This window comes from Ischnura elegans, chromosome 11 (genome assembly GCF_921293095.1).
Source record: "Ischnura elegans chromosome 11, ioIscEleg1.1, whole genome shotgun sequence".
NCBI lineage: Eukaryota > Metazoa > Arthropoda > Insecta > Odonata > Coenagrionidae > Ischnura > Ischnura elegans.
Window position 1 is genome coordinate 46,228,433 of NC_060256.1, and position 16,800 is coordinate 46,245,232.

Genomic DNA, 16,800 nt, shown 5'->3' on the forward strand with positions numbered 1-16,800 from the left:
CAGTTAGAAATGAAGTTAATAGAGTGCTCAGTCTCAAATTTATGTGGTAAACTGTCGTTCGATAAATAAGTAGTTAATTTTGGTGAAAATATTGTAGGATTAGCATTCGCGAATGCTTGATCTTCTTTTGTTCCTCGGGCGGCAGAAAGCAGGCGTCAGCATACCCGCACGTCCATGAGTTGCATGAATAGAAAGCATTTGATGGAACACACCATGGCCAAAAAAACACCAAACACGTCTAAGCGAGAAAATAAAAATGAAGGAGTAATATGAGGTATATTGGCTATTAGTTGCACCACTTCCGGTAAAGCGACAATTCGCTATAGCGAGTGTTTATTGGTGCACCGTGGGTTGTCGTTTTATCGAGGTTCCACTGTACTTTTACTCTCAGGCAAATTTTAATCACAGAGCACAAACTCTGCTCCTACCTTTTGAAGTTTTTCCAATCAAACAGTCCAACTTTAATTTTTCCTCAATTTCTTTTGTCTCTTCAGGAATGAACACCGTACTCTCCTTAATGGCGTCTGTTTTATGAAAAGTACACCATCAATTCCAGTATAAATGCACAACAATATCTATCATTAGGTGAATATTTAGACTGGAAATCATTAAAGTTTTATTTTCAATTATTGAAAATTAGAGAGTGAGACTAATGAAGTCAGGGGAAAATTCAGCATCAAATTTTGGGGTCATGACCTGGGTGCGGGGAGTACGAAATATCCCCCTACGGAAAGGGATGGGACTTTTTTTGTTTCGCAATAGATAGCTAGGTCATGATGAATGTTTTTTTGGTCCAGCGAGATCCAGCTTCAAATTGTAAAAATGGGATAGAAACTATGAACAAATTGATATCATAGAACAACTTCAACGAGTCTCCCAAAATAATCAATAGGGTGGTTTCCTATTATTTTTTTATTCCCTAAATCGAAAGATTATTACTCCTGGAGTACGTATTTCACGCTTTTAGATTTTTAAATGATGATATCTATTTTTCGCGATTAAATGAAAAGTGAAAATTTTCAAGCGCGCGAAAACGCGACGCTTAAGTATGAATGTCGGGAAGTCTCTCCGCGTGACTTATTTCTGGTTTCCCCTCACGCCCTGCGAGGTGACCTTGAGGCGAGGCTTAGCCCTGATACGACGCAGGCTGCTAGCGGCTATCCTAGTACCCTGCTGGCTGGTAGCGCTTGGCTTAAATAAGGATTATTAATAACTAATCAAGCGAGGAAAACTTTCCGACCTTAGCCAGTTTTAATAAGTGATTGTTAAGACATGTTTCCCTGAGCTCTGCGCCTCATGCATGCAATGGTAACCTCAGACGATGTATAACTCCTATCTTCTCCTATAGAAACTAGGTCCCTGTGACGTCACGTGGAGTGGCATCGCATGGGCGCCAATCTGGCCCTTTTCAAATGAGGATAAAAATGGACCATTGCCATTCGTCTAACCCGGTATTTCTAAAACAAAATAATTTGTATATTATGAATACACTAATGGTGGGTAACGAATCGCAATCAATGCCTTTCGTTTTCTTTGATGAAGGAAACCACCCTATTCTAAATTGAATTTGAAATTTAAGGTGTACTTACATAGTTGCTGGATAGAATTCAATAGTCCATAAGTCATCAATTTTGATTAAGGGACAGTTTCTCATACCTTTAATTGATTCAGCCATTGCAAACACACTTGTAGTTTTGGAGCTTACACTTTGTGCATGATCAATCTCACTTTCCTCATCAGAATCTTCAGAGGCAAATTCTATTTTGAACAAATGCACCACTTACTATCAAGCTTTTCACATATTAGATGGAGACGTTCTACTCTGAATGAAGAAACTAATCAGTTAAAAGTAAATTGAGCATATGTAAATCTTTACTTTTGTACTATTTCAATAGGTTTGCCATGATAAATTACATTTATCTGACAAAAGAAGGAATATGGTATTCCTATTATCTACAGGTACTATAACTTTAAACGTGAAAATTACATCGGGGCGAATCCAGTTATGAGAGGTTTTAGTTCAGTATCTACACTCAAACAACATGTGACACGTCCACACATCCACTAGAGCTCACAAGATATGATTTGGGGATGAATACATTTTCAATTCCTTATGAAATGCAATTTTCCATAAAAAAAAATTAATATCACAAATTGATGATGGAATACATAGTTCCACCACATTGACATTAGGATGCTAAAAGATGAATAAAGTTACTGAATAAAGTTAAAGAATAAAGTTACTGAATATAGTTAAAGAGTAAAGTTACCACAACTGGTAATGGATATGAACAGAATATAATATTTCTTATAAAACTATAAAAAGTAGGGATACATCATTAAAATATGAGTTGGCCATAATTGCAGATGATGCAATGTGAAACAAATGTAATGCAGAAAGATTCTCCATTGTGGAATTCCAAACGACACTTAATGAACATGACTACTGATAGGAAATGCAACTTTTTGTGACAACTACCTCACTGTAAACTCCAAAGGAATGGGAATGCAAGGTAGAGGAAAGAGCTCAGAGCAAAGCATTTTCATGACTAACATTACTAGTTTTCCAGTTTAATTACAATTTATTATAAATCTCAATTTTGAAAAATGGTGTTATCTAGGAATTAAACTCCGAGAGACATGGAGTACTAGAGTTGCACAGAGGGGAGGCACACAGATGGATGGAGGCGTGCTGCATGAAGAGCAAGTCACACTGGAATGGGTGGTCGCACACTGAGGGGGACACATGACTCCTTTAATGTTGCTCACAAATGCTCCTTTTGTGCAGTGACTCACGAGTCACAGTACATTGAAGGCTCTCTTGAAGTTCAGACCAAATCTACAGGCATACCCAACATTTGTGGATTTACAAGTCATACCACAATGATTTTTTTCAACTAAAAACTGCCCAGCACATGATAACATGCTAGTAAGTTATGCATGTAATCTTAAAGCCCAATCCTTACGGCCCAATCACCTGTTGATGTGTTAATTGATGTAACAAGTTAAGTGAACAGTTAGGTATTTATTCACCCAGCCATTACATCATGGATGTAACCTACTAGCCCAAAAAAAGCTGATACTATATCACCGAGGCAAAAACGCAATAAGTTTAATATAAATGTGTCTCAAATAATGCAATGTAGTGGGATACATGTAAGTAATATAAAGAAACCACATAACTGATGAAACTTAAATAAATAAAATAGAAGGTAACTCATTACACATAGATTAAAGGATCGAAAGATTATTTCATGAAAGTTAACTAATAAAAAGAAGTTTCAGCTTTTTCTTGAGAAAATAGTTAAATTTCAATCAGATGGCACGTATTTCTTATTCATTCAACACCAACCATAATCCGCTGAATGCAAATAATATTTACACTAGGAAAGAAATAAACCATTCACATCTAAAAAAAATGAAAGTAAAGATATTGGGCACATGCTGGACCATAAAATGAAATAAACTTCCATACCCAGAAATCTATTCCTCTTACCAATCCCGAGATTTATACACCACTAACATACCTATACTATAGCAGGCATCAGTCACATGCAGTGCTAGGAATAATTTTTACGGAAGCTCAAACAAAAGCCATACCTTCAATAGTTTTCCGGTCATCATGATGAATTTCTGGGAGAGGGTAATCCAAGCAATTACTGTTGGGGCCACCATCTAAGACACCCCCACCACCAGTAGTGAAATTCTGTGCATTAACGTATCGCAAGAACCTGGATGTAGTGCAGGGGAAACTTTGATGAGAGATTGCCATATAACGTTCACGAATCCCCAGAGCTTGAACCAGCAGTTGAGATGCATGCTGTAAGTCTTCCAAAGGAACCTTAAATAAAATTAAAAATAAACAAGTTTCATAAATACGTAATGCACAAGATATTCTATGCATACATAACTTCACACAAACGCACACAAATCAAAATTCTACTAAACTTCTCCACAAATATAATTTTTAGACCTTAGTTCCCACACAGCACACTTAAAATTTATGCCGTATGAAAGTTGCATAAATGGATACATACAATAATATTTCGTAATGAAAATAATATTTCATCAATTATGTACATACGTAATGTGCGAATAATATGCACATATTATACTATCAAAAACTGTAAATAATATTCACATAATAAGTACTTATTTTCTCATGGATATATATTACTTTATAGTGGAATACTCATACTTATGTAAGAAAATGTATTTTGATAGCAATTTTACCCATGAAGGAAAACGCAAAAGAGGTTTCAAGGAGAGGGGTGACAGAAAAATGTCACTTTGAACACCAAGAAATATTACTATGTGCTTAACTATTTGCTATACCTACTGATGGTCACTCTGAAATTTTGCTTTCAGCTACATTCTCTTGCCAACATGAAGTTTCACATAAATCTACACTTAAAGTTGAACACACTCAACGTATACTGCCCATATCTACATTTTGCAATGAATGCATTATGTTTCTTCCCCATTTAATGCAATCCCATACGTTTAAATAGATTGTTTCCATAACTGAGAGAAATAGTTAAGTCCTTGGGTCTGGGGAGTATGGAATACCCCCGGGAGAAAGAAAGGGGCGCTTTCCCATATAAATTTTTTTGTAGGGAATGCTACGCTCCATGATGCATACAAATCAAACTTATCTAACGTTTGGAACTTGTAGCCATAAATTCGCATTCACACTCCCTTTACTTCTTTACAAGGGTACAAACACTATTAAACTTGTAAAAATGTAATACATTTAATAAAATTTGAGGGGGGATCATGACCACTGTGACCTCCTACCCAAAATAAAATCTGCCCCTGGTTAGAGAATGCTACACTCTACGATAAATACAACTCAAACTTCTATCACGTTTGGGTCTTGTAGTCTCATAAGGATAAGCAAAAACTATTAACCCTTTCGCGCCGGACCTTGGCTCAGGGAAATTCTTCCTCAATACGAGTCTCTTGAAAGTTTTCTTTACTCCCTTATACGAAGCGTTTTCGCGTCAACTGAAGGTAGTGGTTCCCTCCCTAACCATTTTTGGACCCAACTCAGAGGGCGCCGATCCCTTTCCTCGGCCTCTGTCCCAGACCCTAGAAGGATTAAAAGCCCCTTCCTAGCACGAGTTCGTGGTCAACTGGCTAAAATGTTAATGCAAAATATATGAAAATGTTTGTTGCTCGCACCGATTTTTTTACATTCAAAATGAATTTTGTGTTTTTTTCTGAGCGTGCAGAAATTTTAAACGAAGTTCTAACGTTGATTTAGACGGATTTAATGTATTTACTAGTTGTTCTATAACTCCGCTGAGATTAACGTTAGAATTTTGTTTGAAATTTCCATGTGGTCAGCAAAAATAGATGAATTCATTTCTAGCATTGAATTTCAAAAGTAAGCAACAAATATTTTTTTGGAAAACACACTGCAAATAACAGTAGTTGACCGCGTGGAGAGGATAGGAAAGGGTCGACCTGAGCGGCCGAAGATGGGACTGGGCTCACGCTAAGGCGGATCGTGAGGGGCGACCGCGTCCGTGGGTCTATTGTGTCCGCGACGGTCACTTTTTTCGACCTGTGCCGCACAGGCGCGGCATTCGTTGGTTAGGGTAAGAACATTCAGGACGCACTGGTGTGGCTTTCGCTGTTTAGGGAAGAAAATCCTCGCCGCACAGATGAGGTATTCGGCGCGAAAGGGACTAACACAAATCGAAAATGTTTGATAACATTTGGGGGAAGTCATGACCTCTGCGACCTCCCCTTAAATCCGCCCCTGGTTAGCGGCGAAAAAATGAGGTCATGGGGGATAAAAATGAGGCAATTGGGGATAAAATTCACGCGGTATCCAAGTAGGCTCGCACGCTGGGGAGACATTAGCGAGGCACGGTGCTGGCGGGAAACTTCGCCCCACATCTCGGCATTACTTACGTCGGCGGAAGGTACCTACTCCAAACAATGCGCTCTTTCATCTTCGTTCCCTCTCTGTGAAGGATTCAACGCCTAGACTCGCTCTCTAGGGTATGGATAAACACACGCGGCAGGACGAGGACGAGCTGAAAGCAAGCACAAACGAGCTAGCGGGCGGAGCCTTCTTTGATGAAGAAAACACTCCTTTCACACGGCTCAAAGAGATACTGCTCCTATTCCCCCACGTTCACTCCGTAAGCGGGCGCCGCTTTCGACCTCGTGTTAGTACAGGCGCACGTGAATAAATGAAGGTGGGAGACCTTGAATCAGGTGAATCTTAACCCAAGCGTCGCCACTCTACTCCCAAGCGAGAACTTTACGAGAAATCCTCACCATTTACCTGAAGAATAGAGGAAAGAGTAAAGTTCATGATAGTTTAGTAGGGGTCCCCTTATATAAATAATCAGTGGCGGATACATTGAGGAGTGAGCGGGACGCGCCCCTCGCCCACCCTGGCAGGGCCGCCCGCATTGACGCCTCAGTCGCCCGCTTCAATCATTTCTTTCCCGCGCTATTCGTTCGTTTCCTCCGCCAGTCGACTTTGAGTCGAGTTATCGAGTGGTTGTACCAAGGAGACAGCAGAGAGGAGGTCCAATTCCATCCCATATATGTCTGATTTCCGTTGCCAATTCGGTCGCATTTTAATCGGGTTTCAAAAATGTCCGCAGAATGCTGATGAGTGCAAAGCGATCCACTTTTTTCCAATATTTTGCACTATAATGTTTGTAACTGCGAGGAATACCTTGAAAAGTGATGCATCTGATAGATCACATCTTCATATAAATAAATTTCTGTTAACACCCCTAATTATATCTTACTTTCCCGTGAAATTCGGATCACTTTGTCCGTCAGCGACACGAGTGGCGACTTTTGTAAACCCATTTAAATACGCGGTGGGTGACAACACTTTTAGAGGCCAACTTGAGGATCCTCTTTTGTAATATTCGTGAGTTGTACTTTCCAATGCACCACGCGCGCACGTCCGTGTCATCGTATTTCATACGTTTCTGTCTGACATAAAGATAGCTAACCTAGTTAGAAAAGTCGCGGCCATTCCAGTGAGTCGCGCTCCCCCTTCAGTTTTTTCTATATCCGCCACTGGGTATAATTGATCCATAGGCATACCCAGGAGGAGACGGGGGCGTGTTAATCAGTAATAAAAAGTGTTCTATGATATATCTCATCACCCAAACCTATTGTAGTAATATTTCGAAGCCTGCCGCGTGAACGGCGGTGAAATACATGAATTGACTTGAGAAAATCTCCCCTGGACCGGGAATCGAGCCACGGACCTTTGGCTTACCGGGCCACTTGGACCCGCGTAAAATTACCATGGGAATCAAAGAACCTGGATAGCGTAGTTCCTCGATAGTGTGGTTCGATTCCCGGTCCATGGGAATTTTTTATCGTGGTAATTCATGTACTGGCATAGCATAATTTACTGATTCCAATACTTTAGAGGTAAAACTGTGCTACGATCAGGCATTTCAGCAGGGGTAACTTCACGCTATGATGTCCGTCTTCTTGTATTATCTCTCGGAGGTTGAGGAAGGGTCCAAGAAAGGGTCGCGCTGGGTGCTTGGGTCCGGTATACTGGGGTTCAAGGATGCCTCACAACACCATGAAGCAAGAGTCAAAATTCCTAGTAATATATAAACCAATAAAGGTTTTTAACAAATTTGTAACCAATTAGAAGGTCTCACTTGGTAGGCGCTTCCTCATTTAAATATTGAAATCATCTTTTAAGTCACATTTCCATTACGAAATATACGTAACTCCTCTGGCCGACTTTATCAGGATTAGTATCGCATGCAGTATAAAATTACAGAGACCCTTATTGAACTTCATTATTTTACTAGTCAACCTCAATCTCCATCTGAATTCGATCCCTCATCTGTATTTTGCCTTCGAATTTTTTAAAAGTACCCATTCATAACATAAATTCCACTTCAGAAGGACCAGTTTATTTTTAAATTGCATTTTCCCCACAATTATCGAACAATAACACCCGATACACCAAAAAATGCAAAAACTGAGGTATTATTATAAGTTCTTAACATTTTCTGTAACCAGCGAAAAAAGAATTGAATGGAGACAAATTATACGTGACGAAATACGAAAATTAGAAGAATCGATAGCCTAATAAATAAAAGCGTCGAATTATTCGGAACAAACATACGCTTTCAAATGAATAAAAAAGGAAAAGCTTTGCCAAAAATATTAAATGTCCTTCACAATCCTAGAAAAAATTTCTATCACATTTCCCAATACATAGATATTATGTTATGATACCGCTTTCCATTTTCTTTTACGTCCATTCCATGAGTAGTACACACTTCAAATTTAAGTATCGTGCCGGGAAAAGGGAATTTTTTTATGAGTAAACCAGAGAATTCACGTTTATGTACATAGGCAATGCTTTCCGGGAATACTCTCGCATCCTGCCGAGGTTGCATTTCTAGGTATCGACTCCTTTAGGTCCTGAAATACCGCGAATTCGGAAACCTCCGTCATAAACCGGTGCTTTGAACGGCCTGAATGTCGAGAGGAAGACAGCTGTTTCGGCGAAAACGATCCGATTCCCAGAAGGAGCAGAAGCTGGAGAAAGATAAAAAACCTTTAACTTTTTTTCAAATAAAAGATCATTAATATGTTTAGGGTCCACAATGCATAACTAGTAGCCAAATGAAATTACGCACGTAAACAATCAATGCATTCCTAAGAAAGTTTATCGAAGTGGCTGCTTGTGCCAAAGATTTTTTTTTTTTTGGACACCAAACATATTAATTTTGGGAGATGTTTCCTCAACGACTGCTTAAAAAATAAGCGAATTAGTTTCCATTAGTGGGTATTTACGCAAGTTTATTCCGCTTCTGCAGCTGAATACCAACGACTATTTTGAGTAAACTTCCATATCTTGGCTCATAACGCTTTTGTGAATGCTTTACGCTGTATGTTACTAAAAACTTACCACTTATTACAAACGGAAAGGACATTTTTCATTGTTAATCATCCTCACTGGTATGTTTCTCTCATCTCACATGAGTTATGCAAGGTAGTGGAATACAAGGGGCCTACTAGACACAAACCAAGGACACAGATCTCATGATTACCCAAAAAGAGAATCCTCACGTTGATTGCGACAATCATAAAGTACATATAACTGGAAGTTAACTTCCCATTAGAGATTAGCAGTCACAATTTATTTTATTTTATGAGAAGAAGTTAATTTTTTTCTGCTGCTGAAAACATCATACTGCTCTCCAAAAGAATAAAATTAAATCATGCACGAGTGTACACATCAAAGACCTAGAGACATCATTGCCGTCAAGTACAACATATTTTTAGCTATGCTCAATATATAATTTTCATTTCTACTACTTACGGTCTTTTACCTGTATTGATTGAAGATGATGGATGTCATAGTTTTCAAACAGATTGCTTGCATGTTGTAATTGAATTTTTGTTTAGAATTTTCTTCTACTATTCACTCTTTAAGGGGGAAATCTTGTGAATAGTGTAATAAAGGGAACCTTGACTGAAGCATTCAATGCTTGAGAAAAATAAAGCATTACAGACCACCCGATCTGGTTTTCATGAGATTAAACCGAAGAACAAGAGCAGGATAGTAAAAAAAGTGAATTATCCAAGCCACAGCTCATAACAACGTAAGATGGTTTAGGCGTAAATAACTCTCCGGGGATACCGCGAATCATTATCTGAGGAGGGTAATAAACCGAGGAATTTCTCAACTCTATGGAGGGCATGTGTACAATGTGTACTTATCTACCGATTCGATCGATGGATTTTTCTTCCTCATAGGAAAATCCACTAGGATTGGTAGAAAATTAATTGCGTATGCTTGGTTTCGCTATTTAGTGGGCCCTTTTCGCTTCTATAGCGTTGAGGTGTTTTCCCCGTCCCCTCCCTTCCGCTCCTATCCCTTCCCAGAGGCATCGGCGGGCTCCCATCGCGGCGGCGCCTCTATCCTTTTTCCTACCTCTCCAGCCCCTCCCCGGGTGATCGGACGTATAAGTCACGGGCTTGGTTCCCGGCCACGGTGCGTTGTATCCTTAAGAGGGTTCACCTAGAACCCTCATAGTCTCTGTACAATGTGTACTCTGGTGACATGTGTACTCTGAAAGCTAATCAAACAGAAGGTAATAGGGTGGTTTCCTATTATTTTTTTATTGCCTATATCGAAAGATTATTACTCCTGGAGTACGTATTTCACGCTTTTAGATTTTTAAATGACGATATCTATTTTTCACGATTAAATGAAAAGTGAAAAATTTCAAGCGCGCGAAAACGCGACACGTAAGTAGGAATGATGGGAAAAAGTCCGTGCGACGCATTCCTGGTTCCCCCTCCCGCCTTGTGAGGTGACCTTGATCGAGGCTCTGAGCGCTGATAGGACGCAGGATGCTAGCGGGTAGCTGAGTACCTTGCTGGCTGGTAGCGCTTGGCTTAAAAAAAGGTTTATTAATACCTTATCAAAGGAAGAAAACTTTCCGACCTTAGCCAGTTTTAATAGGTGATTATTAAGACATGTTTCCCTGAACTCTGTGCCTCATGCATGCATTGGTAACCTCAGACGATGTATAACTCCTATCCTCTCGTGTAGACACTAGGTCCCTGTGACGTCGTGAGTGGAATCGCATGGGCGCCAATCTGGCCTTTTTCAAATGAGGATAAAATTTGACCCTTGCCATTCGTCTAAACCGGTATTTCAAAAACCAAATAATTTGTGTATTATGAATACACTAATGGTGGGTAACGAATCGCAATCAATGCCTTTCGATTTCTTTGATGAAGGAAACTACCCTATTCTAGCAATATTCCTGTGGGTTCAGCACCTTCTAAAATAGGACAAGAGACGGGGAAATTTTTCCACGAGTTCCTTAACTCAGAATTCACTAAAATACATGCGGGAATTTCTCCACGTAGAGAAAGAATTATATATGTACGTCACTCAAACACAATATCACATTTGGGCCAAAATATATTTTAAATTTAGAAAATTATTCCACAAAGGAAAAATCATTTATCTTGGCCGGAAATATGAAATGGAGTTTTTTAAATTTAACTTTGTGCGGTACATGCAGTATTCATACTCATTGCCTTTTGTCTTATCGTTGCAGAGTACCATCCTGAGATTGAAATCCATATTAAATATTCAATAAATACGAAATGATTTTCACGCATAGGGCTATGAAACAGCTTCGTTTCCCGGAAGGAAAGTTTATACTACGGTACTCAGATATCCTTGGGTAATTTGATTCCAAAGGTGGTTTTTTGATGTGTGATCCGAGGTTTAGTGCCGAAAGAAGCAGCGAATTAAAGGACTCCACGTTGCCTTTCGGTTCGATTTATAAGGGTTATATAAGGCTAGCGGATGGGTCGGTCATCTAAAAGGACGATTTCCAAGGGAAGTTAATCATTGGAGCTCTAATAAACCTTATGCGGAGCTATTTATCCTCAAACCACCTCCAATATTTCCAAAGCCAGCACCAGTATCTGTCGGTGATTTACGATGAAATGTTTTTCATCCGGAATTCTACGAGTCCACCACATGAAATCTAATTAATAGGATGCAATTTTTTTACAAGAATGTTATTTGATTTACATAATTTCCAAACGATTTAAGTAAATTGATGTGGCCAATTGTGACAAATTGAGTCCAAACAAAGAAAAATCCCTAGCCTGAAAGACATTATGATATTCTTTCTTAATCGAGCTCTGAACTGCCAGAGTAATTTCTCTTCCATTTAAATATATCACCGTGTCAGTGGCGGATACAGATGGGGGCGCAGGGGGCGCGCGCCCCCCCCTTGCGGGTCCGCCTGTATTGCCGAACATTGCAAAACCACAATTGTAACTTTTTTATATCATAAGATGGCATTGTCTTTTACATGTTTATAATCACTTTAAATAAAGTTTCATATACTTTGCCTCTGACTTGATCATCTTTTATTACGATTAAAGTAAAGACAACTCAAGATATGTTGCGCCCCCCCCCCTTGAGTTTTTTCTGTATCCGCCATTGCACCGTGAAGATGGTGTTGGTACTAAACGGTGGTAATCAATTAAATGACCAGATAACGATAACTAATCTTCACTCGAAGATTAGTTATCGTTATTCGAGGATGGCCCTAGATGACCGAAAACATTTGCGATACTTTGGTTAATCAAACCATGAAACTAGCAGATAGTAAAAGAGCCTATCAAGCCGTTGAAAAAGCCTTCGATCCTACTTGCAGGGTCAAGGTTGAATAAAATATACAATTCAGCGACTAGCGCGCATCACGGACGGAATTTATTCTCTTTAGAGAGCAGAAATAAAATGCGAGGATAACCCATCCAATTTCGTGGCATCCACGAGCAGCGAGTACGCTAAATTTTAAAAGTGATGAGTAAAAAGTATAGTGTATCTTTATGAAGAAAACGGCACTTATTAAGCCTCGGGAATTATTGGAATACGTGGAATTAGCGAGAGAAGAAGAGCAATTATTCTGAGATTTTGGAGGACATATAGAAACAACATTACGTCTCATGAAAAAGGGAACAACACAACATTTTTTTTTCGTTTTAAGTTTCGTTTAAATTGAGTAGAGCTGAGCATTAAAAAAATGAAATTTAAGAAAGTAATTTGGCCACTGAATCATCGCATTGAATATCTTCCCGCATTGAAAGTTAACGAGCAAGCACAGAAAAAAAAACATTTTTGACTTACCAACTGCTCTCTATAATTTTTACATTTATACCTGTGAAGGCATGCCATCAAAATATGTTGATGCATTCTTTATGTTTTGTTCAGGGTAGGCCAAAATGCTTTCAAATACTGGGTGAAATAAATATATCTAGAAAAAGAATTCAGAATATTGTTATTAGTTTTGAACGACTTTGACGGGGAAATAGGCTTATCTATGGAATGTTTAAATAAAGACAATAATTATTTTCTTCTCCCGGTTACTTTATGATTTTGAACATTATTTGGAAAGTAACAAACTCAGAAGTCAATATCTTGCTTGTTATTCATCAGTAAACGTAAAATTTAAGTTCTACATATTTTTCCATAGCTATTTTCCCCTAAAAATGGGCTAAGCACAACGCATATTACCAGGACTAAATTGAATCCTACCGAAAATAGAATTTTCTACAAAGATAGAGATTTACAATTCCATCATTCTGCAAAGACAGTAACAGAGGTTAATTTAATTAAATGATTAATTTTCATTACTAATTGTAAATATGAGTGTCAGTGTTTTTGCAATTATGTTTTCCTTAAAATATTAATTGATATCTTCCTATAAATATAAAATACACCACTTGGCTTAACTTTATTAGTAATTCTGAATCTTATTCAATGGGGATAGAAGCGCTTAGTTTTCGCTAAGTAAAATCGTTTAGTATTAGTAAGCGCTTAATTTTCAATAAGAATCCCAATTCACCAGAACAGAAAAAAACTTGGGGGACAAGCTTTTTTAGCACTTACATCCCAAAAAACACTAGCTAAATATCTTTCCATAAGTGATAACGTATTTAGGAAGCCTAAAATTGAGTAACGACCGCCAATTATTTTCATCTCATGAATTGAAAGGATACTAAAAGAGTCGGTTCTACCTTAACTTTTTCCAAAAATAAAAAACGATCAATATTTTCAAATACAAACTTTTGTCAAATGCAACTTTTCTTAAATGAATAAGTATTTTCGGCGCCTGAATTTAATAACTATCGTCAATAATATTCATCTAATGAATAGAGAAGATAATTAAAGACATCGGTTTTACCTTAACTTTTTCCTAAAACAACAGCTCAATATCTCTTACCAATTGTAAAAATTTTTAAGGCATGGACTGAATGACTACCGTCAATTATTATCATCTCATGCATGGATAAGATACTTCAAAAGAGTCATTTCTACCTAAAATTTTCCCCAAAACACTATCTCAATATCTCTTACTAATTTCAAAAATATTCTGAGGCATGCATAGACTTACTACCGTCAATTATTTTCATCTCATGTTTGGAAAAGATACTTCAAAGCAGTGGCGTAACTATGGGTGGGGATAAGGGGATAGATCCCCCCCAAAGCCTTAGAGAAATAAAATAATTATTAAAAACTGTTGTCTAGTTTAGACGCATAATAACTGCATCTGCTTAAATTTTAATTTTTAGAGTCAAACTGATGTAAAATGTATTTCCAGGCATGCCATATGTCAAATTTTTACCGGACCCCTGCCTTCCATTGCCTAAGGGGGGGAGGGGTCGCCACCCCAGGCCATCATCTCCCCAAAGCATATTCCTAGTTACGCCACTGGTTCAAAGCATCGGCTCTACCTTCACTTTTCGCCAAAACACCAGTTCAATTACTTTCATTAAATACGAAAGTATTTTCGGGGACCGAATTGACTAACTACCGTCAATTTTATCTATCTCATGTATAGGTAAGATACAAAAACGCGTCGGTTCTATCTTAACTTTTCACCAAAACACCAGTTCAATTATATTTTGAGAAATATCTTTTAAAACAACATATTTTCTTAAATGCAAATGTATTTTCGAGGCCCGGATTAACAAGCTACCATCGATTATTTTCCTCTCATGAATAGAGAGTCTACTTCAAAGCGTCGGTTCTACCCTAACTTTTTCGAAAAAAAAGACGAATTTTTGCCGGAGAGAAAAATATCAGAATAATGGGGTCTCAAAAGTGAATGGGAGTCAGGGGGAGAAGTGAGGTCGGGCACTTGTGGGTCCACGTGCCGAGAGACTCGCAAGGCCGCAGTGCGACAAACACATGCCCACCCTCTTTCTCTATTATATACTATGGGGCGAGCGGGTCTTTACGCGCCACAATGCGTGGACCCACGATCGATACCCGGCTCGGGAACGACCCATTCCACCCTCCCGTAAAATCGCAAACACGCCCGCATACTTTCCCACTCTTTTAACACCACATGACACACATACGTAAAGGGTCGAGCTGGAGGAAAACGGAATGAGAGAAAGCCTCTAGGTTGGAAAACATATGCACGCGCGCCGCGTAGTTTATTCGTCAAATATAATGCATATTTCACGTTCCACAGGAGGATGTTTAAGATAAAATGGATAGATATGGTGAAGGGGACAGCATAAAGGAGGCCCAATTCCATCTCACTGAAGGCTGATTTATGTTGCCACTTCGGTCGCATTTTAATCGGTTGTCAAAAATTTTCGCGGCGCAGTGATGAGTGTAATTCGGTCTTTTTTATAATATTCAGAAGTATAGTGTTCTTCATTGCGAGGAATAGCATTGAAAAGTAATAAATCTGATAGATCTTATCATAATGTGTATAAATTTCGGTTAATACCCCTAATTATACCGTTTTTCCCTGTGAAAGTAGGATCAATTTGTCCGTCAGAGACATGAGTGGCGACTTTTGTAAACTCCTATACATGCGCGGTGGGTGACAACACATTTAGAGGTCAAATTGATGATCCTCTTTTGTAATATTCGTGGTTTTTTTCTGAGGATATAATGCATATCTCAGGTTCCACAGGAGGATGCTGTAGATAAAATGGATGGATACGGTAAGAAACGAAGAGATATATAGGGTGTTTCAGAAGGGATCTGCAATACTTCAGCAGGTGGTAGGGGAGACAATTTTAAGCATTATTTGTGGTACTTATCGGTTATCGCCGAACACTTTTAAAATCATCAAAACAATTTAAAAATGAGGACAATCAATTCATTGAACAAATTCAAACAAAGATTCTTAAACATCTGTCCGATGTGCATCTTCATCACGTGGTCATTCTTAAAGATTCGTTTCTCTGGTAGCAGTACTTTCTCCCGAAACAATTTGATTGCTTCTTCTTCGTTTCTTGGCGACTCAAAGAGGTTCATACTTAACCGTCGAATTTCGTTACAAGCGTTATTTGTTTTCGATAAAAAATAATGAATTCCGAAACTTATGCTTACAATTAGTAATTTTTACTTCAAATTTCTCATCTGAAGTATCTTTCAAAAATGTTTTGCGATAACCGATAATTACCTCTATAATCAATAAAAATGGTGTCGCAACTCCTTGGTTACTGAGCTTGGCTACACAAACGTTTTTTTTATGCACTTTGCAGTTACCATGAAAACGGTTTTTCTTAGATATTCTTCGACATTTTATTTAATACACTGGACTTTTAAGGACATCAAATAATTAAGGTTGGACGACTATATGCGATTATAATCATCTGAAACAGTTAATCTTTGAGCTTAATTAGACGAAGGCTTTGAGCTAGTATCAACAATACGATTGTGCAATCTCAACCATTTTGAGATGATTTAGATGTTTCTTCAGAGTTTTTATAGGTCAGAAAAATCATGAAGATTGAATAGGTCGGCAAAATTAGGGAAACGTAACGAAATGTCGTGCATGGCATCAGGGAAAGTCATGAATCTCCAATCAACAGAAGCGCCGCGCTGTCACGTGGGTGAGGGCTAGCGTCTTTTAGCACATCCAGCTGCACTTCGCTAGTAATTACGAATAGGATAGTCATTAAGAATTTTCTTCACTTTCGTCTCAATCTTTAAACTGTTGCTCTGATAAGCTTGGCCTCTTATGCTTGCTGCAGCTGTAATGTAGATTACAACAAGTCATCCAGATGATGACGCGCCACGTCGAAAGCTAAGTCTTAAATAAATGTGGGACTACAAAGTTTTTTACATTTCATTATCCTTCACTTTCTCCTCATTTATAGACTGTTGCCATGACAAAAGTGGCCACTTGCCGTAGTTTTTATAGCAATATTAGCGTGTAATGTAAATTTCATTACGGATTCTCTTCATTTTCACCTCATTCTCTA

The 16,800-nt window shown here is 38.4% G+C and overlaps 1 protein-coding gene across 15 annotated transcripts in view; it reads right to left on the reverse strand.

The window, feature by feature from the left end:
- The window catches only part of LOC124168485 (AMP deaminase 2), a 221,771-nt gene that overhangs the window by 27,655 nt on the left and 177,316 nt on the right, over positions 1-16,800 (reverse strand). For 12 of the 15 annotated variants that reach the window (XM_046546776.1, XM_046546782.1, XM_046546780.1 and 9 more), the window contains 3 exons: positions 3,601-3,841; positions 1,657-1,758; positions 429-524 (listed from right to left, as the gene is read on the reverse strand). In XM_046546776.1, the coding sequence (XP_046402732.1) occupies positions 429-524; positions 1,657-1,758; positions 3,601-3,841 (439 nt within the window). The remainder of the gene's footprint in view (positions 1-428; positions 525-1,656; positions 1,759-3,600; positions 3,842-16,800) is intronic. The other 3 variants (XM_046546786.1, XM_046546787.1, XM_046546781.1) reach the window with 2 other exon arrangements.